The following is a 27,310-nucleotide window of genomic DNA, read 5'->3' as shown; positions in this document are numbered from 1 at the left end:
TCAACCCGAAAGTATATGTCTGGGAAAGAAATTACTCCTAACAGTTGATGAAAGATACCCGAGACAGAGGAGTTGTTCTGAACAGGAAAAAACTGGCTACAGGTCTCTTAAGTCTCAATTGACCATTACCCCAAAGGGGAGAGGTATTTGGTAGCCAGCTGTCAGGTCTTGCTTCCTGATTTGGTTTCTTTCTTCCAATTCTCAAAGTTTTGAGGTGTTTCCTCAGTTACTGGGAAGGCTGGATCCTTGGAAGTGACATTTTTGGATGTGTGTGGTTTTCCCCTTAGGCTGCAAAGGGAAGAGGGGGATGGAGCCTGGTGCCCGGCTGGCTTGTTGCAACCAGAAGACGTACAGTTCCTTCAAATTGACCTGCACAAGCTCTTTTTCATCACCTTGATTGGGACTCAGGGACGGCATGCCCGTGCCACAGGCAAAGAATTTGCCCGTGCTTACCGAATTGACTATAGCCGCAATGGAGAGCGCTGGATCTCCTGGAAAGGTCGTCAGGGCAGGAAGGTGAGTGTAGTAGGAAGTGAATTGTGGAGCGCGCAAAAGTCAAGTCACAGAGAACTAGACTGTAGAAGGCACGTCCTCTACGTGCTGCCTAGTGCATCATACTTTATCCTGACTCTTCTCTGTCAGGCATTCTGTGTCCTCTGCTTTTAGTCCTGTGTTTGCTGTGATGCTGGACTGTTATTCCCCTGACCTGCTCCCCAAATCCAGGCCATTGCCAAGACTGAAAACTGCAGCTACCTTTCTGTCTATGTTCAAACATCGTGTGAATGCCCCTCTACCAGCCAGATACTTGCTTCTAAATTAGAAGCCGCAAAGCAGATGCCTGCTTTGTGATTAAAAAGGGAGGGGGTGGCAGGGAATGGAGATGAGTTTCTGGATGTCTGATCGCAGTGTTTAATGTAGGGGGCAGGAAATGTGCTGAGCACACACACTGAGACGCTTCCCCGCTCACCGCAGTTGTCTCCTGCTATCTCCAGATTTGAGCACACAGCTCGGCACTAGCTGTGCTCTGGTCATGTTCCTAAGCCTTGATTAAACTTCCTCTGGGAAGGAATCCCCTTCTCTCATCTGCAGCTCGTCTGACCTGATCACCCTGCCTCAGGCTGGCTTGTGACGTCTGAAGACCTTAGCCAGACTAGAAAAGGTGCTGGGTGTGGTGATGTTTTCTAGCCCTGGGGGTGCTTTGGAAGTCACAGTGGGGTCTGTATTGCAGTGTTAAGTAATAGCTTCTAGCTTGTTAATGAGTTATTTGCTCACTCAGACTTTTGGCTATTTGGCCGTTTCTTGCCCATCCCTCATGTTTTGGTGTGTTTGCAGGGTGGGAGGGGAAGTTTTAAACTCCATGGGGCTAACTGTTCTTCATCAGAACTTTCCTAGGTGAAGTCTGTCTGCATCTCGAGTTAGATCAGAATTGCACTGGTTACACTGTCAACAAGTAGTTAAATGCTTCTTGTCCCCCACCACAGTCCTGTGCAGAGCAGTGTTCTTGAGCACTCAGGACTGTGTTAGTGCCAGGTGTTAGGATTTAGGATCGGTCAGTTTTTGCAAGATCTCCCCCTTAGGCCATGATAAGGTAATAAGGATATATTCAGCTGTGTATGATGCTATAATTTGAGCCATCCTCTATTCTGTGCTGTGTATGTGGAAGTCCACATATGTTCTGTTAGTGTATGTACCTGCTCCCCATCACGAGACCCAAAAATTTTCCCTCCTGGTATCCTTAGAGAAGAAGCTTCTGTTCCTCTGCCCCTGCTGTTCTGGATGTGACGTACACAATGGGGTGCAATTCCTGCCATTTTGGCTCCTCTGCAAAATGACTTTCCATAAAATATATTTTTCAAGATGTGTCACCATTAAGGGGCATATTCCATTAGTGAATCGATATTTTAGAAGCACTGCTGTCTGGTCAAATAATTTGGTAAAAGTGTCCTGCAGAATCATTCAAGCCTTGGACTGTGGTGCAGATGGAAGTGCAAGATCCTAATCTACTTATTTGTATGCATTAGGAAGGCCTCTTCCAGTCCTGCAGCTGATAGATGCCCAATCGCTCATTTTCAGAGTGTGATTGTGTAAGACCATCTTGGCACGTCTCTGTCCAAGGAGGTCATGCAAATGGTCTCGGTCAAAAAAACCCCAAGAAACCAGCAAACCCCTTCACCGTGCTGCAAAGTTTCAGAGCTCGCAAGGTATTGGGTCATGAGACAAGTAGGACGTGTTGCTCCTCACTAGGATAGTCACCTCCAGCTTTAATGTGCGCGGTAAAGGCAGAGGGTCAAGTTGCAGTCGCCTGGTCTCTGACACCAGTTAAGAATGGTGCTCTCCATTGGCACTAATGTTGCACGGTGCAGTGGCTGAGTCCTGGTCCCTCATCAGCTTCTGTTATCAGCCGCCCACAGTAGTTTGCCAGTAGTACCACTTTGTTCCTGATGTTGGGAACACTGGCATCAGTGGTGGTTGGTACTGGAAGCCGGTGAGGAGTTTGTTCCACACACAGCTGATTCACGTTGGGATTTTTGGCCCTGAGAAGCTGAGTGCTCAATAGCAGCAACCCCACCTTGTGGAGGTGCTACACAGAACATCTTCTCTTTTTCTTCTCTCAGAAGATGTCAGTACAGGCCAGGCAGAAATGTCAGCTCTTCCAATACACACCTGGTGCAAAGGTACCTTCTTCTGAAGGGGATGGCTGAAGCTTTTTTCCTCTGACTCTGTCCAGCTCTGTCCATCTAGGACTTTAGGGCTTGACATATCTGCTACCTCAGAGATTCCCTGACAAATGGTCAGCTCCTGAGGATCTGTCCGACTTCCGTGGTGAAAACGTGGGATATTCTGCCATATGCTGTCTCCTCTTGTGTTTTATCTCCTATCAGCAAGATCTTGTGGAACCAGCCTAGGTGGCTTCCAGGTTTCCGGTCTTGGGCCATCTGACAGCTGAAAGGGTTAACCACTGTCACTTGGTTCCTGAAGACAAGGATTACTTCTGTGTCCCTACTTCGTTGGAAGAAGTCATGGATGTTGCTTCTAGGATGAGAGATATTAAGAGGCTGCAGATTAGAAGCCTGTTGAGGACCTGAAGCAGATGAGGAAGCAAGCTTACTTTTTGCTTTCCCCTCTGTTTTCTTTGGTTGGCTCCTGGGCCTGTGCACCTTTCTAGAGCTGTCAAACCAGGTGCAGGAAATTTTCACAGCTATCCTGGTGCAGTCCAGTAGACTGCCAGATGTGACTGGCTCTTCTTCAGGGAGATGCAGTCTTCTGAGTGGCTTCCTTTCATGGTACAATAAGGTCTTTCACTTCTCAAGGGAATCCAGCCACACTCGCTCTCTGGAGGTCTTCCCTGCTGCCATGAAGGGGAAGCTACTTTTCTGCTTCCTTGTTGGTGTCACTTGTCTTTGAAGTTGCCTGTACATCAACAATTACAATCCATGTGTTCTTTTGAGTAAGCTCAGCCTCTGATACATCCTTCCCAGCAACAGCATCTTTGAACAGGAGCCCTCACTTTGAATTCAGACTTTTTATAGCAAAAATGTACTTACTCTGTTTCTATAGGTCCTACCTAATCCTTTCAAAAAAATGCCTTGGGTGCTTAGTGTCCACTGCTGAGGCATTGACAGCTTCGGATGATTCCACACACGGACTGTGGTGACAATGAGGGGAAGGTGAGGGTGAAAGTCCCTGCTATATCAGACTGCATTTCAGCAGGATGGGGTGACTGTGGCAAGGCTGAACCCCTCAGTTCCTCTGCCATGCACCTGCTTGCACCTTCATCCCCCAAACACTGCAGCACCTCTGGAATTTTGTTGGCTCAGAAAAAGGCATCAGGACCCCCTGCCAGGTAACTAATGAGGAAGGCAAGTGCTCAGTTACTGCTGTTAAGAGTATATGTGGAAACTCACTTGAAGAAAGAAGGTTACAAACTAGTAACTGGAGCTTTCTGCAATGTGTAGTCCACGTGTACATTCATCTCCCACCTGCCTTTCTCCTCTCCCTCAGAATACTGCCTGGTATGGGTCTGCAGTGGGCAGGAGGTGAAATGGCAGCACGCTTCACCCTGTAAGCCATGTACTGGGCAGGAGGAGGGGAGCAGCAGCAGTTAGTCCACTGCACATGCTGCATGGGAAAGCTCCCCAGCCTCGAATGATAGGGTACCAGTACACCGCTGAACAAGAGAGCAGCACAACAGGGAGAAGTTGCTGGCAAGGATCTCTCTTCTCCAGGTGATCCAAGGCAACATTGATACTTACGACGTGGTCTTGAATGATCTTCGGCCTCCCATCATTGCACGTTTTATCCGGGTGATTCCTGTGACGAAGATGCCAAGGACTGTCTGTATGAGGGTGGAGCTCTATGGCTGTGTCTGGTATGGTAAGTACCAATTTCCATGCCTGTCACTGAAGAGTAGTCCTTAACACAACGCTGACTGGGACTCACCTGTGTCCCCACGTATGCAGAGGGAATCCCAGGCCTGCAGAACTGCTTCTGTTGGTCCACATCATAAAAGGATCATACGGACAGAGGTGATAGAAGGCGGCTGCTGCTGCTGTATTTCTGAGGTATATGACCTTCTTTTTTAGATGGTTTGGCATCCTATAGCATCCCTGAAGGAGGGACAATAGCGGCTCCTGGCTTCCCCATCGTTTATCTGAATGACTCGACCTATGATGGCTACCAGGAGCGCAGGTGGGAGAAGTCGTCCTGTTCTCTCTCGGTCACTGTGCAAATTACCTCTTCTTTCCTACTTACCTCATCACTAGTGTCTTGTATCACAAACACTTCTCTAAGACCTCCGGAGCTGCAAGCTAGCCTAATAGTTCTCGAAAGCTTTGTAACTTTGTTATTCCAGGGCCTTTGACATGTTGTTAGTTGCTTATTTAAAGGAGGGCATGGGCTCAGGATGCATCAGATTTGCTTCCCCCAGCTGACAAAGGCTGGCAGGAAATAAATAATTTATTTTGTTATTGGGAGTTGTTGTTGCTTCTCTTTTAAAGAGAAGAGTGTGTCCTTATACAGCTAAGTGCAGTCTTTGTTCATAGCTTCCGTCTTTGCACAAAGTGGTGACGCAGTCCAGATGTGTCCAATTGCCTTAAAGCCCTCATCGCTCTTGGTCTCTAATTGTGACCATATTCACTGCACTGATTTCTTTGGTTCAGGTACAGCCTTAAGCTGTTGATACTGCAGATCATAAGGTGCTGCAACTCTTATGTTGCCCCACATTGGAGTGGGAGAGTGGGCTGGACCTTCTACCTGTGCAGTCTGTGTCCCTGGAGCAGGTGAAGGTCCTTCCCCTCTTCATTGCCTTTGTTGTTTCTGCAGTTTGGTATCTGAAATGCATTCTCTAGCAGACTGCATCTTAAACTGTTGCAGGAGGTCTCCAGGGTAAAGTGGGCATCCAAGAAAGTGAGCAACACCTGAACTCTAGGCCTGCACTTGATGCCTGTGAGCTTCTGGACAGATTTGAGATACTGTTTTTGAAAACAAAGCTCTGATGGACTTGAAACTTGGAAAACTGCATCACTCCCTGTGAGAAGCTCCAGGTCAGCAGAGACACCACTGCTAATGTGGTATGAGAGGAAGGTGGCTGATTACTCACTGTAAAGATTTCTTGGGTAGGATGCTTTTCCAATTTGGAGTCAAAAAGCCTAAAGTAACTGGATTTTGACAGCTCATTACAAGGTCTGTTAATTTGAGTGGCACGTTGCTGCCATTTTGAGGTGTCTCTGGTTTACCCAATAGCTGACTGTCGTGGAAGGAGATTTCATTAAGAGTCTGTATCTGAAATGTTAAATAACTGACTGAACTTTCAGACATTTAGTGTGACTACTTTCTTTGCCATAAGTACAAATTTGAGGGTGTTTCAACAGCTTGAAACCTCAGACAAACTTGGGTGGGGTATCCTTTTGAGGCATCGTGTCCCTGCCTGTGCAGGAATGTGCCTAATAAGTGATCTGACAGTGTCTCTTCAGTGACATGGTGACATTCACTGACCTAAGGTGCTTTAATTCTATGTCTTGTTTCAGTTGTCATTAACCTCATGAAAACTTTTCCTGTTGCCTAGAATTTTTCCTTTTTTTTTGCTTAGAGGTCATTTTTGGAAACTTATTTGTGTTCTACCGTGCTGGAGGTTAAAATAGCAGGGTGGAAATTCTTCATGCTTGTAGGATGTTGCAAGATACCGGGTAACGATGACTTAATGTAAAAGTATCTCATGCTTTCAAGCTGCATTGATATAGTAGGGATTGGATATTAAAAAAACAAAAGGGGGGGTTTATGTTCAGAGAGATGTAGGTGTTGCACTTAGCTGTCCAGCACTAACTTAGGAAGCTGGGTGTGCTGGGGAGTGTCAGGGAGCTACAGATGTCGGCACAAAACCCAGTGTCCTAAGCAAGGACTCTTTCAAACTGCTTCATCTCTCTGAGGTCATGTGCCTGACTGGCCTGGAAGCAGGAGTCTGCCTCTTCCAGCTGCTAACCCTTGTTGGGGTCCAAAGGCATGCGTAGCTGTGCAAATCCTGGTGACAGGAGGGCTCACCTGGGACGGACTTGCAGAGCTTCAGTGCACGTAGCAGCAGCCCAGCCCGGGTTACACAGACTGGCTGGAGGCAGCTGGAGGAAACGGGTCCCGGGAGCAAGGTCAGGCCCTGGTGCAGCTGAGCTGCTTGCACTTTCACTGCTCTGGGAGAAGGGATGTGGCAGGGATGGCTGCTGGAAGGCAGGGGGGTCGGGAGCTGGCACAGCTGGCATCTGCTGCTCTGGGACAGTGCTGGGAAACTGTGTAGCGGGCTCTGCACTCTCAGAGAGGAGGTGGAATGGGGCAGGGTCTTGGGCAAAGAGTCTGATCAGCCTTGGAAACAGAGCTGGTAACGTTCCCCTCTTGCACAGGAGCAGTGCCAGAAATGATCCCAGTTAGAACTGTGGGGGCTGGCTGAGCTGCCCAAGGTCTCACTGTTCTTTTTGCTGCTTTTCTGTGCCTGCCTGCAAAACTTTCCTCGCTGGCTCCCCCAGGACAGGATGGAGCAGTGTTCCTCCCATGCAGCTCCATGGTGAAATGCTGCAGTTAAAGCTCTCTGTTTGGAGAGCGTATGGCATCACTTTCTGTGGTCTGTTTTTGTTCTCGAGAGACTCTGCTCGTAGCTTGGCTTTGCTGTCAGCACTTGATATCAATGCAAAAACTTCTGCCTTTTCCCAAGCAGGGGAAGATTTTAAAAGCCCAGCCCAAACAAAAAAAAGTGATGATGCGTAAGAGCAGGGAATGAGTTCTTGTCCAGGATGGGTTAAGAGTAAATAAACTAATATTTTCCTGGTACCAGCTGAAGGACTGAAGTGCTTTCACGTTTGAGCTCTCCTGGCTGGTATTCTACCTGACTGTTGGTTCTTTCTTGCTAGGCACTTGTACGGTGGTCTGGGCCAGCTGACGGACGGTGTGCTGGGACTGGACGATTTCACGCAGAGCCACCAGTACCGTGTGTGGCCAGGCTATGACTATGTGGGCTGGAAGAACGAGAGCTTCAGCACGGGCTCTGTTGAAATGGAGTTCCAGTTTGATCGACCACGGAACTTCACCTCCATGAAGGTAGTCAGCGTTGTCCCTCTCCAGCAGCCTGGGGCAGGCTTTGGGTCTGGGTGCTTCCAGGCTGCCCCTTTGGGTCCTCTTCCCAAAGCAGGAGGATACAAGGTGCCTGACAGCAGAGTCCACTGTAGGCAGAATTTGAGCAGATATCCCAAGTTTGCCAATGTAGAAAGGTGAAGCAGGGGAGCGCTTGCTTCTCCAGAGCTCAGATGCTCTCTGGTCAGTGTTTGGCTTAAAGGAGTAAAAAGCAGACACGTGAGCAGTGGTTAGGCAGCTGAGGTGGGTTTAGGAGGGAGGCTATGTACTGTCTCCAGAGGCTGCCTGACCCTTGAGGTGAAGGAATGCGGTTGTGCTTCTGTTCTGACCAAAGATTTCTCTGGATGCCTCAGTCTTTGCTTGTGCTGTGGGAAATTACTTAAACACACAGGAAAAGGATGAACTGAACTTTGAGTCTGTAGTAAACAGCAGAATCCTCTAAAAAGAACTGGTGGCTTTTCTTGTAGAGATTTCAAATGAAGGAGAACCCACCACATCCTTAAGTAAATTATTTTGGTGGTTACTTACCCTGGTTTTATTTGTGTATTTTTAACTTGCAACCATTGGCTCTTTGCCTGCTTTTGCTGGCAAAAATAAGAGTCCTGCCTTCTCAGATATTTTCCTGCTTCTACACTGGGATTAAAGCACTCTCATAATCTTTGCTTCAGTAAACTAAGTTGGCTGAACTTCTCAATGCCTTCCCTGTGAGAGCCAGGGTCACTTTTGTAACTGTCTTCCAATCCTTTCTTTCTGTGCCAGTACTCTTGTGGAGGTATAGAAACTGGAACTGGATGCAGGCTTTCCGTCAAACTGCGTAAAAGAATGGTACCAATTTCCTGCTTTTGGATGATTCTTCTTTGTTTGAGTCTTGTGATCATACTGGTCCTCCTAGCCAACGGATAGGGAGCCAGTGTTCATTAAGACTTTGATATCATGCTTAAAGTCAGAGTAACTGGTGTCCAGGACAAAAGTCCAGTGTAGAAAGCATCACTTACTACTTGTTCCTGAGTTCACTACCCTGAAATGAGTCACTCCTAAAAACTTCAGATTATTTTAAGGAACTTTGATTTATTTTTTTTTCCCCATGTGATTTATTTTATTGCCTATGATTCTGCTGTCTCTTTCAGATCATTTGAAAAAGGTCGCAAATAACCTTGAGCTAGGAATACATTCCTGCTAGAAAAACACCTACAGAAGAATTTGTGCCCTAAAATTTGTAAGACTTACTAGTTGACCATTTTTAATCAAATTAACGTAATTTGTGAGTTCATACTATGCTAATTGGAGTCAGATGTTGTAATGAGTAAATCAAATGCCTTATAAAAATCTGTCATGTAAACACAGCCATCCTGATCAGCCAAACACGTAAGCTCATAGAAACAGCTGCTTCATTTAGTATTTCATTATAAAGCTGTATTGATTAGCATAAATTATTTTTCATTCTTTATTGACTGTTGCCTGTTTCAGCTTTGCATTTACTTTGTACAGGCTAGGAGGTCTGTAAATACTTTTTTTGTATCTTCATACCTATTAGCTTTATTCCAGTTTTCTGAGCTTCCCCAGTATCTAAGAAAGTATTAAAAATAAATGCTAGCAAATATTGCAACTGCATTGCAAATTACTTAGCCTTGCATATTATAAAAGTGGACATTAGTAGGCAGTGTTTGGAGTAGCAAGTGTCTCTGTATCAGTCCAAGATATGAACATATCCAACTCTGTCCAAATCTGGCACAAATTTTATATTGCAGGCGTCAGGCTTTCCTGCCTTGTTATGGATGACTATTTCTCCTTATTGAATAACATTGTCTAAGCTTCATCTGTTCCTAATTACATGCAAATACCCTTCTTTTGTCTTTTTACTGCTCGTCAGGCCTGTCGTCCTCATTACTGCTTCACTGCTATTCACTGCAAGAACTCACAGAGGCCAAGCAATTAATAGGGTTCAAAGTTGCACTCGGTTTGGAAACTGCTGTTGTCACAGTGCTAATACTCCACCATCATTAGGAAGTAATTTCTGGAGTCACTAGGGAGAGTGAGACCACCATGACTATGGAAACAGAGTAGGCTGAGGGGCTACTGAAGACTTTAAGGGTCACCTTGTTCCTTCTGATTCCTGGTCACTGGCCACAGTGCCAAGATATTGTGGTCCAGGTCTTCAGGACTGCGGGGCAGAATTTAAATTCTCATGTTGGCTTGTTTAAAAAGGCACAGGGCAAGGTTTGCACTGAAGACAGTGGAACAGTGTGAAAGATTCTTACGAGCTGCGTCCCTCTTTGTGGAGCCTGCTTCCCTGGAAGTGCTGGAGGCCTGGGAGAGTGCTAGGTGTCTGCTGTTGGCGGCTCTGCAGTGCCCCAACCCAGGGAGGTGGAGATGGTGCTCTTGTGCTGGAGCCTTTTGGCTTGGGTGCAGCCCAAGAGCAGGAAGGCAGAAAGTTGCTACCAGCTCTTGGGAGGGCAAAACAAACCTCCCAGATACAGAGGCGTGAAGTCAGCCTGACAGCAGTTTGTGAACTGGATAGTCTGAAGTGGGCTATGTAGAGCTGTAACTCTGAGAGGAAAGAGGATGCCTTTGTTTTAGTGAGATGTTAGCTTGGCAGCATAGTGATTAGTGATTGCATTTTAAGTTACAGCATCATTAGCTACACCAGTGGTGCCACTGCAGCAGGGACAACCTGATGGTGAGCCACCGGGAGAGGCTGATGGATGCAGGCTTACGTGATGGTGTTAAGAAAACTTAGATCCTTAGTTGTCTTCAGGGTTCAACCACAGGAGAAGAGCTGGTGTGTGTCAGGGGAATATCTGCTTGAGCTTGTACCATTTTGGGGGGAGGAAATTAGCTTAGACTGCAGATGCTGAAGGCTTTCTAAAAGAGGCTAGAGCCCAGGTGTGGTTTTTCTTTCCCCTCTTAGGATATATATTCAAGGATAATTGGTCTGTGAGGCTTTAGATTAGTACAGGGTTTGTTTGATTGATTTTTATATGGGCCTTTTGAAGAGCCTGCTAAAATTTGACCGTTAATGTGGTGTTTGCATGCAGGGTTAAGAGCTATTTCAGAATCACTTTTTGCACAAATGTTCTCATTGCACACTGAGTGATTGAAGCTATACTGGAATAAGGCACTCTTGTTCTGGGCTAAGAGTATTCATACAGGGAGGTATTAGAAACAGAAAATTTTCATGAACAGAAAATCTTTGAGGCTTGATTCAGGTTTCAGTAAATCTTCCTCCTCTCTGATTGATCTGTTCTCTTCTTCCCAGGTGCATTGCAACAACATGTTTTCCAAGGGGGTGAAGATCTTCCAGAAAGTGGAGTGTCTGTTCAAACCACGCCTGATTGCAGACTGGGAGTCTGAACCTGTTGGAGTGGCAACTGTCTTAGATGACAAAAACCCCAGTGCTAGGTTTGTGACGGTCCCCCTCAATCAGCGCGTAGGTAAAGCCATACTTTGCCGCTTCTACTTCGCTGACACTTGGATGATGATGAGCGAGATTTCCTTCCAGTCAGGTGAGTATTCCTCCAGGTCACGCAGATCTGGCGAAGCACAGAGAGCAAAAGAGATGATGTGGAGGTGCAGGACACATGGGGTTGTCAAGCACAATCAGGGCAACCAAAAATTGGACTGTAGAGTATTCCTTCTTTTTGAGACAGCTGCTTGCGGGGTTGATTTTTACTTCTCTTTACCAAGTATTCAGTTATGAATAATTTAAATGTATCTACAGATGATGATCAAGTTAGCAGATTATGAAAAATAAGAGGCTGACTTTTTTTTTTCCTGAAGTCTTAACTATGACGCAGAAGTTGGTGCCATAAGATGCTTTAAAAGGCACTAGAAGGGAATGGACAGAGTCTTGGAGGAAACTGCCAGCACTGGCAGTGAAATAATCTGGCTGTAGCTTCCTGTGTGAAGGTCCCCAGTCAGCTATAGTGAGAGGACATTCCTGGGGAAGGAGGGCTCTGATTGCAGCTTGCTGCTTATCTAGCTGATAGCAGCCCCTCCTGGCTTCCCTTCCGTGTCATGCATGGGACTAGGCAGGCTCTTGGCCTGGGCTGGGCTGACTACGCTTATAATCATGCTAAAATGGAGCAAAGAAAAGCTCCTCCTGCAGCTCCCTCTGGGTGAGCCCAGGGCAGGCTCCTGCATGCACTGGCAGTTTGCTGTGGCCAGGAAGCACACGCTGCGCAGGGGAGAGGCTCGTTCTGTGGGTGTGCTGGGAAGTGCTGAGTCAGCAGGTATCTGCTCTCGCTGTGGTGTGCCTGACCTGCTGCGTGGGCCTCAGCCCAGTACTGCTTGAGGAGGCAGGGGTGGTGGCTGGGGTTGCGCTGACTGTGGGCAGGAGCAGGGAGGTTGTTGGGCTGACACCTTTCCTTCCCCTCCACAGACATGGAGAGCATGAATCCTAATTTTGTTACAGTACCCACAAGCACAACGGATCTCCTGGAAACAGAGTACAATGTTACTGAGGGAACCTGGGGTAAGGACTTCTGTCACTTAGCTATGCCAAGGGCCCACGTGTCAGGGGATTTCACGGTGACATCCTAGTTAACGTGGTCTCTCGCTCCATTTCTGGAGATCTGGGTATGGCCTGGTTATCGCCCTCATGCACAGGGCTGCATCTTGCAGACCTCCGAGCCTCAGCTGTTTTTGTATTCCTCATCTGCCTCGGAGCAAGTGGGCTGAAGGCACGTGTGCAGCCAGTGAAACTCTGAAACTGCTCTGTCGTGGGTCCATCGCAGGAGTCTGTTCCAACACGAAGAACAGTCTTTGGCTGCAGAAGTCCTCTGCATACTTCTTAGCTACGGGCCTCCAACTTGAGAATTTCTGATGGAGCAAAATGTGAACACAGCTAATGTTAATGGTCAGGAGACTGCCAAGGATCTTCTCTGTACCAGACTGTAGGAGGGTGCACGTAGGAGGTTAGCCAGCACAGACAACGCCCAGTGCTTTGTTAACTCTGGATTCTTCTTCATACCTCTCTGATTGCAGAAACCACATCTTCTGTAACCAGCACCTGGATAGGAGAGAAAGCAGATGACTCCAGTACCTCCATCCTTGTGGGCTGCCTTGTGGCTATTATTCTTCTGCTCCTGATGATTATAATCATTATTCTTTGGAAGCAGTATGTTCAAAAAAGGTTGGAAAAGGTAATACAATGGGGCTATTTTGCAGACTCAAGTTTGGTATGAAGTACGCACCCTGATGATCTGACAAGTGGAAAGCACAGGGTTTCCCCAGCTCCACAGAGCAGCTGAAGCTGCTCTTGCAGCAGGGGAGGATGCCAGCCCTATCCAAGATGTTACTGGAAATTGCTGCGCTTGCAGCCAACACATTACTTGACAACTGAGCATCGCCTAAGCAGTTTTTTCTCTTTTGCAGGCCCCACGTCGAATCCTGGAGGAGGATGCCACAGTTCGCCTCTCCTTCTACAGCTACACCATTGCCAACAACCAGACCCAGATCCACCAGTCAAATCCCACCTATGAGCGTGCTTTCCCACTGGATATGGAATATCACCAGCCAACTATGCTGCTCCAAAAGCTTCCAGAGCTCTCCCAGAGTGCAGAGGATTCAGGTAACGTAATCATCAGTCTCCAGAAGTTATGCAGTTATTCTTTTATTACTTCCACTGGATTTTAAAATGTGCTGCTTCTCAGTGTCTAAGTAATCTTCTCTGACTCCTGTGCAATACAGTATGAACCCAGGGACCTAAGACAATATTCTGGAGCTCTGAAACTTTTTAGCACATAACTTTGGCAGGTGGAGTACCAGCCCCACTAGAGGGTGGTGGCCTCTTATTGTTCTCTTTGAAGACTGTGTTTATACATTAGCCAGGTCATCTTTTAGGAGCTGGTTTTGGCAATCACACATCGTTTGTCTCATCAGCCCCTGGGCTCATGCAGCACTCCTGGGCTGGCTGATGGAGAAGACCTTTAGCACCTCTTTCTGCAGCAAGGGATCTTTGAAATGCCCTTAGAAAGAGCAGAGGGAAATGCAGCAGAGAATTGTCAGTGGTGTACTGGCTTCCAGCCTGGGGGGAGCTTTTGGACGCACGCACAAGGGAATGTTTCCAGCAGTGCTTTGAACTCAGTGATGGCAGTACTGGTTAGTGACTGGAAGGGAAATGCTGCGTTCCTCAAGCACTGACAAGTTGCTAAGCTCCAGTGTTATACTGCACGGGGAGATTGATCTGGATTGAGTCAGGATGTGAACCTGAAGCAGAAGTGTTCTGTGTAATACTGACCATACAGGGCGTTAATTATGAAGAGTTATCCCGTGATATTTCTGTGAATAAGCTATAAGAGGTGGTGTAGCATGCTAACAGAGTACATGGGAAATGGAAACCTCAATCAGTTCTTGTTGCAGAAGGGAATCCAGAGCAAGTTTGACGTTGCAGACAACATCCTCGTGTCAGGTAAGGGGAACAGATCATATTTAGGATGAATCAGAAACAGGAAATCACTTCAGACTCATATCTCCATGTCTGGGCAAGAACTTTAGCTCTCATAACTGGGTAGAGCAGGCAACTGTTTAACACGAATTCACTGGCACCTCATGGGGATTCTGGTGTCTGCAGAAGCACAGCTTGCTCTGGTTTAAGCCCTAGTTCAAACAAAGCAGAGTCTTCCATCTGGGTGTACCTTGGTACAAGGCAGTAGGTGTGCAGCTAGGCTGAATTGCCAGAGGTCTGCAGGATCTGGAGGAGTGGAAGCCAGGCCATCCTGGTTTTATGGGAGTGAGTGCGTCTGACTCCAGCTGTCTTTGGTTTCCCTTTAGTGTGCAGTGGGGACTATGCTGAGCCTGACCTGACCAAGTCCACTCCTCACCAAGGCTTTCAGAACAATGTTCCTCACTACGCCGAAACAGATATTGTCCACCTGCAAGGTGTGACTGGCAACAACATGTATGCAGTCCCAGCCCTCACTGTGGATTCGCTTACCAAGAAGGACATCTCAGTGGGTGAATTCCCACGGCAGCAGCTACGACTCAAGGAGAAGCTGGGAGAAGGACAGTTTGGAGAGGTACAGCCATTCTTTTCCACACTTCCTCCAACAGAAAGGAGGTGCCTGGCACAGTGAAACTTCTGAGCTGCCTCTCTGGTACTGCTTCCTATCTGGGGGCTGAGGGTCCTGCATGCCGGTATTTTATTTAATGTATGTCTTTGAAGCCGATCCTAAGGGACCTCAGCTTTGCTCAACAACAGAGCGCCCCATTCTGCACCTGTGAGGCTGCTGCTTGGCACCACGTGAGTCTTTCTCCACAGATGAGCTTTACAAACTTCTTCCGTTCACTGTCTGTGTTCCCATTTATGACCCTACAGAAGAGGTCTGGGGACGGGAATTTAGACTGTTTCGTGGTTGTCCATGGGCAGCTCAAACATGTGGTGGCTGCCACCCGCCTTTAGGCATGCGAGTCTAAAAATCGTAGCTGCAACTCCAGCCGAGACAGATTGATCCTAGCTGTGAAAACAGCCTTCACATTACCAGGTCGAGGTTCCAGTGGGGCTCTGCACGCTGACCTAAGCAGACAGGCATTTCTCAAGTGCTATGGTCCCCTCACATATTTCTCCAGCATTGCTGCTTGCTGAAGCTGCAGTTTGTGTCAGGAGCCTTGGGCAGCGTGGTACATACATGTGTCATCTGCCAAGCTTTCTCTTTGCTCCTTGGGCTCCTTTCAAGCTGTGGATATTTTCACCTTGCCTTTTCTTCTCTCTCTGATTCATTTCCACATTAATCCCTAGTTCCATACTGAGCAGGTCTTCCCCTCTCCTGCTCCCACTCTTCCACTGTCTCTCTTTTTTTCTTCTCAGCTTTTGCTCACTTGCAGCCTTAAATTCTGTCTACTACATTTTGGCAAAGCACAGCCCTTTACTGACTGCTTCATCCTCTGTGATGTGCCCATCTTTCTAGTTTCTCCCTTCTGACAGCACACCTTCCCTACTGCAGCCCCTTCCCTGTCCCTCTTAGCTCTTTCCTGATCACTCCGTGCATTGGGAAGGTGCTGACATCCTCAGCCTCTTCACCTGGCTGCCAGTGTAGCCCCTCCTGTTGTTGTTTGTATCCTGCCCTGTCTTGGGCTGTGCTCCAAAAGTGAAACAGAGTGGCTTTTTTCTCATTATTTTGCTTAATGTTTCTCCTTCCCTCTCATTCCTGTCCTAATAACTGTCAAAGCTTTCTCCTCCTCCTCCTCCTTTGTGTTGTCAAACAGCAGCAGCCAGGCTCTCCCATACCCATTTTCCTTGGAGCTTGATTCAGAGCCTGTTCCTTTCCTCACATCGCAGGCTCCTTCCCTCACTTTTGCAAACGTGTTGCATCGCGTTCTCTCGTCTCTCCTTCTCACCTCCTTAGTCTTTACCAAACCGGTCATCATGATGTGTTCTGCTCCACTGCTCTGGCTTAGTGTGCAGTCTTGCTTCTAGCAGCATGGCTCATTGCTTTTTTTCACCTCTCCACTCAGAGCTTCCTTCCCTTTCAATCTTTTTTCTTCCTTGCTCCTAACCATCCACTCCCTGGACTCGGTGACACATTGCCTACGCTTGTAATACACGTGCTTAGTACCGTGGCGCGCTCTCCCATTCCTGCTTCATGACTGTGCTTTGGTCACAGCAGATCTCATTCTCCATGTAACTGCAGCAGCATCTTTGTGCTCTTGTTTCTGTTCTGTGGATTTGTCCCATTTTTTTTATGCTGTCTCTTTTTTTTCTCCTCACTGTGCTTGGCGCATAAGTTCTTGGTGCTTTCTGCGTATAAAATTTATTAAGCTCCCATTACATTCCCCTCGCTGCTGTCTTTCACACATCCAGTTTGCTCCCTTCCTTCAGTCCTATTTCCTATTCCACACAGTCAGGTCTGTCTACTTTCCCCACCCAGCGTCGCTTGCCCAGTTCTCCATTTGAATATGCATTGTGATAACTCCTTAAGCAAGTGTCTTGTCACCCCTTCTTATACAGCCCTGGCAGTAATTTTATGTCTTTATTTGTTTATTTAATTTATCTGAAGAAACTTGGAATTCTCTGTACTCATCAGCTCTGGCTATATTCACAGCTGAGGTGTTCACATCATGCACACACTCTTCTTTTTTTTTTTTTCTTCTGGAATTAGAGAACTTTGGACAGCTGTCTGTAATTCCTGGATTCTCCTCAGTGAAGTTTGAGCGGTGACTCAAGCCTGGCTGCAGGACAGTTCTGGACTTGTGTGGCTGGTGTGCTGTGCTGTACATGCCAAACCTGCTGCAGCTGTGCTGTTTGCATGCACATGCAGCGTAAAGCAGACAGCTCCAGGCACAGTGGCCTTCCTGAACATCTCCAGTACTTGCTGGGCGAATTGGACTGCCCCAGCATTCTGCTGCACCAGTCTACATGCGTGCAGTAAATTCAGCGCGCTGGGGACACAGCAGGCTGCGATCCATGTGCGTTCCTATGACCTGGGCTGTACATTGTATGTATACGTTTTGTCCAGGATTTGGGGCCAACCTATGGGCTATTCCTGATTGGAACAGTGTCACCACTGGATCATTCACCTGGTCGTTCTGCCAGTGGTGACCCAACTGGTGACCTCAGCGTGATATTGTTTTCCTCTGGTTTTTAACTTGTGCATACTCTCATAGTTGTGTCTGCCTTCCGCCCTGCAGGTGCACCTCTGTGAAGCCGATGGCCTGCTGGAGTTCCTGGGAGTCTCATCTACAGAGTTCACTCACCAGCCGGTTCTCGTCGCAGTGAAAATGCTGAGATCAGATGTCAACAAAACAGCCAGGTAAGTGCATCCGCAATGCCGACTGTCTGAGAAGGAAAGCAAATACTCTCCAAGCACCAGTTTCACGTAGGTTAGCCCTGGTGACTTCTCTAAGAGAGTGTCGTGTGTCTCTGGTGTAAGTTCTGTGTGTTCATGTAAGGAGCAGGACACAGCCGGGGAGTGGGGGACAGAAGTAGATGTAATGTCAAACTGAAATGCTGTATTAATCCTGTTTGCTTGAACACAAGCACGGAACCAGCTTTCAAACTTACTGTGTGCAGATGTGTATATCTCCAAACTGAGATTTTCTTACATGCCACTTCTGCTTTCCTTAGACAAAGCAATAGTTTAGGATTTGAACCTGTGTTTTCTGTTTTACAAGGAATGATTTCCTGAAGGAGATCAAGATCATGTCACGGCTGAAGAACCCAAATATCATCCGGCTTCTGGGGGTGTGCGTGCGTGATGACCCCCTGTGCATGATAACAGAGTACATGGAAAATGGAGACCTCAATCAGTTCCTGTCGCAGCGAGAGATCTACAGCAAATTTGCCATTTCAAACAATATTCCCTGCGTCAGGTAAGGGGAGCTGCCCATCTTTGGAACAAATCAGCAATACAGAGCTACCAGTTTCATCTGCTGTGCCTTCCAGGCACTGACCTTCCTCCAGCCCAGCCACTGCTGTGGTACATACTGTGGACACTGCTCCTGCTTTGCGGGGGACGTTGTTCTTGAGGCCTCTGGAGGTCCATGTTTGCGTGTAGTCTCCCTGAGTGTGAGCTGTTCTGGGCATGGTGACCATCTCGTATGTGTTGCTTACTGATGTGACTGTTTACCTTGGTGGACTTGCATCAAGTATTTCATTAATATGCAAAGCCAGTTGCATTACAGCAAGAATTTTGGGATGAAAATCAAGAATGTCTCTTAGGCTTTTAAGAAGGTTCAGGTGTTCTCTGGATGTCTAAAAAATATTACGTGAGGGGAGTTGAGTGTGGAGCTTCACTAGGGAAAGATTTTGTCAGCCAACAGAAAGAACATTTGGCAAAGAAAACTGTTTTCTGTCAGCAATGGCACTTATCTCCCTCCTCTATGGAAGGATTAAATCTAACATAAAAGCATCTCTACTATTGCAGAAATCCTTTCCTCAGAGGAGAGTTGTGTGTAGGACTAACGTATTCTGCTCAGTAAAGTAACCTGCGCCGATCAGAAATGGCTGCATTGCTTAGCCTTTGGCATGTAGCCTCACAAAGGATTAGATTGATCTGTAGTTCAAGAGCAAGGCGGATAGGCAGGGCAAGCTCTGTTGATGGGCTGGACAGGAGGTGGCTGGGTGTTACCACGTTGGGACAACACCAGCGTGGCTGGCAGTGGTCAGTGGTCCTGTCCGGGAGTGTTAAACTGGCATCCTGTGGAGTGGTGGCACAGCAGGGGCTGTAGGATGGGAGAGGGTTTGCATCAGAGTAGAAACATATTCCAATTCTCCCCAGTCTCCTGTCCCTTCTACGCTTCTGAAACAGCTTTCACCTCGAGACTTGCGGATTTTTTCCTGGCCAAAGCCTCAAACTGTCCTTTCTTCCTCTGCTCCTCACCTCTCATCTGACTTCAGCACTGTCACTCACATGATTCTTCCTTGGTTTTGGTTACTTGGCTCTACCCCTAGTTTTTCTCTCCTTGCAGCTGATCCTGTGGCCTCTCCTTTTGTCCCTTCCAGGCAGATACAGTTTCACATTAAAGGAAGACGGTATGACTAGCTGGGGTATCTGTCTGTGTAGGAGTTGTGCACTGACAGCGAAGTGAATCCCCCTGCCAGGGAGTGCAGCCGGTCTCACTGGGGCGTGTGGGTGTCGGGTTGGCGTGGCAAGGTCCACCCATCCCACCCGTCTCTAGGGCTCAGGACTTGGCACACCAAATGCGATGACCGGCACTTTGCTGCAGAGAGGTTGTGAATTTTTAAGCCCTTATGGCTCTTTGGTATTTGAAATGCATCTCTCTGGCTGTCCAATGAATCATGAAGATGAGAGCTGAGAGGGTTCTCCCGTCCTGCCCCTCTGTGCAGAGCCGCATGCACCGAGCCCTGCAGAGCTGGAGGGGCAGGGGGCCGGGACCCTGCCAGGGTGCTGGTGGGACAGGAGAGTCTGGGCTTCTGGAGCGGGAAGAGCAACAGCCCCAGGCAGGGAGACAACTGCAGCTGAGCAGGGAAAAGGCCGGGTCTGGAGGCTCTGCCTGCTCCTGTGTGAAAAGCCAACAGCTGGGTTACCGAGGTACAAATGGGTGAGTTCTGATCTCGGGTACAGCAGGAGGAACACCGAGCTGGCTGTGGGGCTGGGCCGAGGGTCACCGAGCTGAGGTGTGGCCTTCACCGTGCTGAAGGCACAGGAAGTTCCGTCTGAACCTGAGGAAGAACTTCTTCCCTCTGAGGGTGACGGAGCCCTGGCCCAGGCTGCCCAGGGAGGCTGTGGAGTCTCCTTCTCTGGAGATATTCCAGCCCCGCCTGGACGCGGTGCTGTGCAGCCTGCTCTGGGTGACCCTGCTTCGGCAGGAGGGTTGGACTAGATGACCCACAGAGGTCCCTTCCAACCCCTACTATTCTGTGATTCTGTGATTCTGTGAAAGGCAGGGAGGGAAACGGTGCCCAGACCCTCCTGCCAGTGCTCTGCCAGGGGCTGCCTTTTAATCTCTGCAGCGATAGCGTAGCTATCGATTAGAACAGGTTGGATATATTATCATTAGGTGCATTACATTATTGCCATTTAAATAACACAGCAGGGCTTTTCTCGCTGCCACCAGAGCACAAAGGGGAAGAGACGAAGACTTTCTGTTGCTGAGCTTTATCAGAGAAATACGAACTGTTCAGTTAACGGGATTTGTTGTGACCAGTGCTTGGTTGCGGGAAGCGTTTGCGCACGCACAGTGGGAAACAGCCGAGTCACACAACAGTAGTGTGTGAAGAATGATGGAAGTCGGATGGTCCAAATTATGTCTGTGTATCATGCAACTTATTAATATTATCTTCATTTTGCTAACGGAGGAATTAAAATTGTTAGAGGGAAAATGCATCTGTGTTCAGTAATATTAAATGTATTAAAGTAAGCTCTCTAATGTGAAGTGACATATTTACATTAATGTAAGCATGCCGTAGTGGCAGTGTTAGAAATACCAAGCGAAACGGTTTTTTAGATGGGAGATTCTGAGATTGTACAGCTTAATTTTTCATGCGTCTCTGCAAAAAATTGCTGCTTTGATGCCTAAACTCTTTAAAAATCTTGGGATTAATGCTTGATATTAAAAAAAAAACCAAAAAAACTAAGGGACGTCAAATTCTCAGGACCCTGAATTTCAGGGACAGCTTGTCTGTTTTCGCTTAGTCAGCCCAGGAACTTGGCTTAGCCTGGCAGTTGAGAGGGGGTTAGCGCACTGAAACTAGACAGTTTAGTTTCACTGCTATGGTAAAAAATAAAGTAACAGTTCACTATAATCCATCAAATGCAAGGAAGAGTTGAGCATGGGGAATTCTGTTAATTTTTAATTTGTTTTGTTTTCTTTTAATGCAGCTACTCTAACCTGCTGTACATGGCCACCCAGATTGCCTCTGGAATGAAGTACTTGGCATCTCTGAATTTTGTGCACAGAGATCTGGCAACTCGCAACTGCCTGGTGGGGAACAACTACACCATCAAGATTGCGGACTTTGGCATGAGCAGGAATCTTTACAGTGGGGATTACTACCGTATCCAGGGAAGAGCCGTACTGCCCATACGTTGGATGGCTTGGGAAAGCATCCTCCTGGTAGGGACTGCACAAAACCATTCTCTCTCCCTCTGATTTCTTTCACTGTGCCCCTGAAATAGCAACGCGTGTGTCTGTAATGGTTCTTACAGCATCAAAACATATGCTACAGATGGCCCCAGGTGAGGTGTGCATTAGGTCACGTTGGACATAACTCAGATCCTGGAGCATGTCCTTGCAAATACAGCATCTAGAGTATAATGTCTGTTCTGTGCCTGGCATTCAGGATTCCTGCCGAAATCATAAGGAAATTGCCTTTCTGTGCTTATTTCGGCAGCCGTGAAGCTGAGAGGGACAGGGGCAGAACTTCATGAGTCTGAAGTGCTAAGTCTGGTTTTGAGGTGGGGTTGTTGTCTCATGTTTAAGGGTCCTGCTGTCTCCACTTAGATTGTTCAACAGCCCAAATGCATCCAGTCTGGAGGCAGTTCCCCAATATTCAGCCCCGTATTTCTTTCTCAGACTAGTTGGTGAGATCACCTGGTTTTACTTTCTTACAACGCCCCCTCCAAGTACCCAGAAAAATTGTAATTACCTCTGCTATGAAGACTGATAGGCCTAGGCTTTTCTAAATTCACCCTGTTTTCCTGGTTACAGCTGCATCTAAACCGTAAGTCACTCCCATCTTCCTTGTGTGAACATCTTCCAAACACTGACAAACTGCTAGGGTTGCCAGATAAGCCTGGGCAATCTGGGTCTTGGGTGTTTTCTGCTCAAACAGGGCCCCCAGCCCTAGATTGTTGTCTGTTATTTTTCTGAGCAATGTTAAGCTTCTTTTTACTTCTTCAGAAACACATTGTTCCAAACACGGCCAGTTTGGGTGCATTTTTGAAGATGGAAAACAGGGGCAGCAAGCAGACTGTCACCAACATCTTACATGTGCAAAGATCCAAATTATCTTGGCCTTTCTCGAAGAGCCTGGAGTCCGCTTTGGCTCTGCTTCCACCCCAAGGGCTCTGCTTCCTTTCAAAGGCTTTTCTGTGCTGCGCTGCTGTGCCTTGGGTGGAGGCAGGCAGCAGCTACCCACCCCCTGCCACAGCCTGTTCGCCCGCTGCTGCAGACAATACAGACTTTCTCAGGAGTCTCTGGCTTTCTCTGAGACTTGCTCCCCATTTCCAGAGGTTTGTCCCAGTGAAAGCTGTCCTGGGTCCCGCAGACGTGCTGCTCCTGCCCCCCAAAGAGGCAATGCCATCCCTCAGTCCCTTTGTGCGTTGCCGAGAGCAGGTCACCCGCTCTGCAGTCTCTTTTTGAGAGCGTTTTCCCAGGTACAAATTCTGCGTCCTCATGTTCAGCTGCAGAGGGTGTAGACTGAAATGGCTTTTGCTGAATGTGCACTGTGAGCAACTCGGGCTTGCGACATCCTTTCTGTTCACAGGGCAAGTTCACCACGGCCAGTGATGTCTGGGCATTTGGGGTCACCCTCTGGGAGATGTTCACACTGTGTAAGGAGCAACCCTACAGCCTCCTCTCAGACGAGCAAGTCATCGAGAACACAGGAGAATTCTTCCGGAGCCAGGGCAGGCAGGTAAGAAAGGAAACGTGACCTCTCCTTCCTTCGCTTGACCTTGTCCCATCCCAGTGAATCTCCACAGGGCCATTCTGCTGGCGTTGCGTCATCTGCAGACGTCTCTGCGCTATGACTCATCTTTTCAGGCGTGTCCTGCCTCTCTTCCCCTTCCTCCAGACTCCCTGCGCTGGCTTTCCTCTCGTGGGATCCTGCTGGAAGAACCTCTTGGCCCTGTCCAGTGCTTCTCCCTTACAAGCCACTTCCATTTCAGTCTGCCCTTGCTACGCGGTCCTCCTTAGCTTTTTCAGGCTCTCCTACACAATCCTTTTGCTCTGTCAGATCTCTCTCCTGCTAGCGTTTTCTCTGAAAGAAGAGGCAGCACTTACTGAGGTGAGAAAGGAGCAACTGTTGGTGCCCAGGGCTTAGATACTCCCTGTAGTATCTCAGTGTATGCCAACAAGCCTTTGGCCTTCTCTAGTTGCTGAGGGGTTTTTCTGTGTCGTTCTTTCCTCTCTTGCTGACTCCCGGGCAGCGCTGTGCACTCCGCTGCTGCTGCCTTCAGTAGATACCAGTGGTGATGCCAAATAGAGCAGGGCAGCCCAGCCCCTCGCTACTGAGGATCACTGTACCCAAAAAAGTGTAGTGCATGTTGTTTGCTGTTCTCCCAAAATTCAGCTTCAGCACCCAACAAGTGAAGAGGAGTAAAATAATGTGAGGTTTTATTCACTGTCTCCTGAATACTAATGATCTAGTGGAGAGCCTAAAAGATGTGTATTGAAGTGTGGGGGGGAATCTGCCAGGCTGTGCTTTAGATAAGCTCTAAAAGGTGTCTTTTCTGTTTCTGCTACCAAGCTGTCACGATGCTTAGAAAGCCTCATGGGCTGTCTACGGTAAGTGAAAGTATTTGGATTTTATTGTGGTAAATTTGGTTTTGGTTTGTTTTGCTGTCGCTTGGAAGCCGAATCTCTGTGAAGCACTCATGTTTCCTGGGGGACAAAGGACTGTTTTTTGACCAGCTCATCAAACAAGTTGGCAAGGTGTCCGCAGTGCTATTTGAGATGGCGTCAAAGCTCCATCCAGACTTCACTGCCAGATTCATGCTTAATGGATTTCAAACACTGCATGATGGTCGTGTCCTGTAAACCAAGAACGAAGCTGTCCTTTGGTTTTAATTTAGTAGAGGTTCAGTTCTTCTATGAAAAGCCCACTGAAATAGCTGTGTGTTTCTTCCTTTCAGATCTATCTCTCCCAGACTCCTCTGTGTCCTAACCCTGTGTTTGACCTGATGCTGAAATGTTGGAGCAGGGATATAAAAGATCGTCCCACTTTTGACATGATTCACCACTTCCTGCTAGAACAAATGGAATCAAACATTTGACTCCAGAAACAGAGACAAACTGTTGAGAACAGAGTGACTTTGTCTCCTTGCCTGCACCTCATGGGAAGATGGTCAGGCCACCTTGCTCTCCTCCCTTGACTGTTCCATATTTAAGTTGAGACGTCCATGGCAGCTGCTCACTCTATTGGCCATGGTCTGACACACAGGACAAGAGGATCTCGTTTGGTTGAAAAATCATCTCCTCTTCTGAATCATTTCCTGGGAATACTGTGAGAGGGGTTTTATTACATACCCGTACACCTTTGGGCGAAACGAACGAGTAAAACTTTGAGGGACTTGGAGCTCTCTCCTGGGTGGAGTAGAAAGCTACTGGTCGGTGAGAGCGCTACCACTCGAGAACAGATTTCTAGAAGTAAAGACTTCAGCCTTCTAAAACTGTTCCATTAAATCAGATGGAAGTCTTGTGCACATTAGCAAGTGTTTCTGTATGCTCTTGCTGCAGACGACGCGTACAGTGAGCGACTAGAAGTGTCTGCAGCTAGGGAATGGTGGAACGGACCTGAGAACTGACGGAGCTGGATTTAGCAACCCTTTGGAATTAATGCTACCAGGGTCTACGGAGGATGCTGATGGAAGAGTCCAAGATCATGTTATTTTTTCCTGTGGTTGTTAAGCACTGCTTTTGTTATATATGTGCGTTTTCCCCACACTGGATTTTTTTTTTCTAGAAAAAAAATTTTTTTGAAAATGAATGTTAAAGGTCATAGGAAGTTCACTATGGTAGACGATCTTCTTTTGACCTACAAATTAAGGCTAGGGTAGGGAGTTTGTATTGAAAAGTAGCTGATACTGTACTACTGTCACTATGTAGATTTATTAGCCTAATGAACTTGTAGCCACAATGGACTGATGTGCAATTAATCCTGTATAATTACCCATTAATATGAGATCTCTAAGTCAATGCTGTTACATGTGCAGAGGGAACTTAGACTTGGTGAAACCGAATGGCTGAGAGCAGAACCCGCTGTGTCACTTGTCCTGGCTCGTGCGAGAGGAGGAGGAGCAGAGTACGGGTCGTCCCCCGGCACACGCGCTCGGGTACGTACTCCCAGCGTCGGCGGTTCCTCCTCAGGTCTGCAGCAGGGTCAGAGCGAGCGGCCAGGCAGACGCGCTTCAGCCCAGGCTCCTTTGTTGCCGTGACCACATTGGCAGCGGGAGAGGGGACAGCCCCGTCCCCTTAGTCGGGCTTTGTGTTTCATTCTGGATGCTCCCTGCACAACGCAAGACAATTTACTCATTGAACTTGGTGGGTTTCTTTGTTTGTTGTGTCACAGATGACTCATTCTCTGGAGAGTCTGAGAGGGCTCTGAAATCCTTTTGGAGTGAGTTGGAGAATTCGGCTCGTTTCCACAATAAATCCATTGTGGATTTAGCAGATGCCTGGGGAATACTCTGCTGTTCCCTCTTTAAACGTTTAGCAAGATACTTAGGACCAAACCAAATATTTCATCAGCTGGGAGAAGATGAAAGCTCAGCACTTGACTTTTTTTTTTAAACAGCATCCAGCAGAGCATGTATTTCCAGTAAAGATTATAAAGATAATTTTTATCTGGCCACAAGGATAGTATGAACGGCTGTCTGTGCTCCGAGCTCTAAGAGGGCACTGCTGAGCGAGGGAACGTCAGAACAGTTACAACAGGAGGAGAATTGTTACATTGAAGGAAAAAACACCTGCTTCTGAATTGGCAGATGCCAGGACAGAGTGTGGCATGGCCACATCTGCTCCCCAGGCAGAGCAGACTCCGTTGTGAGGTTTCCCAGTTGCAGCTCGCTCGGTAGGACCATGCCCAGGTTGTCCTGCTGCAGACCTCTACTCTTCCCCTCTGCTCTGCCCTGGTGAGGCCCATCTGGAGTACTGTGCCCAGTTCTGGGCTCCCCAGTTCCAGAAAGATGAGGAGCTACTGGAGAGAGCCCAGTGCAGGGCTATGAGGATGAAGAGGGGACTGGAGCATCTCCCCTACGAGGAGAGGCTGAGGGAGCTGGGCTTGTTCAGCCTGGAGAAGACAAGGCTGAGAGGGGACCTTAGAAATGCCTCTAAATATCTGCAGGGTGGGGGTCAGGAGGACAGGGCCAGACTCTTTCCAGTGGTGCCCAGCAACAGGACAAGGGGCAACGGGCACAAACTGAAGCAGAGGAAGCTCCAGCTGAACCCGAGGAAGAACTTCTTCTCTCTGAGGGTGACGGAGCCGTGGCCCAGGCTGCCCAGGGAGGCTGTGGAGTCTCCCTCTCTGGAGATATTCCAGCCCCGGCTGGACGCGGTGCTGTGCAGCCTGCTCTGGGTGACCCTGCTTCGGCAGGGGGTCGGGCTGGGTGACCCACAGAGGTCCCTTCCAACTCCTGCCATGCTGGGATTGTGACCTGGTGTGGGTTCCCCTGGCTGTGTGTAGGCATCTCCGTCTGAGCTGCTCCTCTGAGCCCCTGGATGTGGTAAGGAGCCAGACGGTCTGAGCTGTCTCATCTCCTGGTGAGGGTTGCTCAGGTTTGGGTGAATCTCACCCCCTTGATTTCCTCACCTTTGTGTAGAGGGCACAGGGTGAGTGGCCGTCACATGTGTGCACCGTCTGTCTGGAACTGGGTGATGCGACTCAAAGCCAGCGTGGTCCCTGCTGTAGCCTGTCGCGTACCCTACCTGGCACTACTGGCTAGCCAACCACCCGTCGATTGTGTTTCTGGAGCACTTCCATCCTGTCCCAGAAAATGCACCCAAATCATACACAGCCGTGTGCATGATCTCCTGTACTTTAGAGATACAGAGCGCTGTGACGTCGCCTGGACGGCCTTTGTACTTCTGTTACGTGGACATGTTGACATACGATGTTTCTCTCATATCAATAAATTCTAACGATAACCTTGACAAAAGCGAATTTCTACTTTCTTACCCAGGTGTCTGCACTGAGGACCGATATTTTGGTGTGATTGTTCAGTAGCTCTTTGGTAAGTCTGTGACACCTGGTTTGGAAGGAGCAGCCACTGGCTGTGGCTACTTCAGGGAGTGAGCTTTGATGGGGAGGCTCTGAAAATGCTGGGAAGATGCTGGCCTTACGAGGCTGGGGGGACCTGGCACAGCCTGGGATCGTTGTTCCGTGCTGTGAATGTGATGCTGCATTTCAGTGACTTTTTTCATGCTGGTATTAAACTCAGAGGAAGGTCTAGGCTGGGAGGGACCTTTGTAGGACTCTGGTCCAGTTGTCCACTAAAAGCTGAGCTACCTTTAGATCTGCATTGGGCTGCTCTGGGTGTTCCTCAGCTGAGCTTTGAAGATCTCTGAAAATGGAGATGCCACC

General features: G+C 48.1%; 1 protein-coding gene across 5 annotated transcripts in view; it reads left to right on the top strand.

Moving 5' to 3' along the window:
- LOC104335361 (discoidin domain-containing receptor 2) overlaps nt 1–26,885 on the top strand; it is a 63,781-nt gene extending 36,896 nt beyond the window's left edge. For 3 of the 5 annotated variants that reach the window (XM_075439340.1, XM_075439338.1, XM_075439341.1), the window contains 14 exons: nt 288–516; nt 4,227–4,374; nt 4,584–4,689; nt 7,392–7,578; nt 10,868–11,114; nt 11,990–12,082; nt 12,595–12,752; nt 12,985–13,180; nt 14,383–14,627; nt 17,236–17,357; nt 17,719–17,916; nt 20,889–21,123; nt 22,496–22,645; nt 23,865–26,885. In XM_075439340.1, the coding sequence (XP_075295455.1) occupies nt 288–516; nt 4,227–4,374; nt 4,584–4,689; nt 7,392–7,578; nt 10,868–11,114; nt 11,990–12,082; nt 12,595–12,752; nt 12,985–13,180; nt 14,383–14,627; nt 17,236–17,357; nt 17,719–17,916; nt 20,889–21,123; nt 22,496–22,645; nt 23,865–24,005 (2,455 nt within the window). In that variant the 3' untranslated portion in view covers nt 24,006–26,885. Of the gene's footprint in view, nt 1–287; nt 517–4,226; nt 4,375–4,583; nt 4,690–7,391; nt 7,579–10,867; nt 11,115–11,989; nt 12,083–12,594; nt 12,753–12,984; nt 13,181–14,382; nt 14,628–17,235; nt 17,358–17,718; nt 17,917–20,888; nt 21,124–22,495; nt 22,646–23,479; nt 23,518–23,864 lie in introns of all 5 variants that reach the window. The other 2 variants (XM_075439342.1, XM_075439343.1) reach the window with 2 other exon arrangements.
- Nucleotides 26,886–27,310: the final 425 nt, after the last annotated feature.

Source organism: Opisthocomus hoazin, chromosome 19 (genome assembly GCF_030867145.1).
Source record: "Opisthocomus hoazin isolate bOpiHoa1 chromosome 19, bOpiHoa1.hap1, whole genome shotgun sequence".
NCBI lineage: Eukaryota > Metazoa > Chordata > Aves > Opisthocomiformes > Opisthocomidae > Opisthocomus > Opisthocomus hoazin.
The sequence above is the reverse complement of the archived record's forward strand: the minus strand, read 5'-3'. Positions and strand labels throughout refer to the sequence as shown.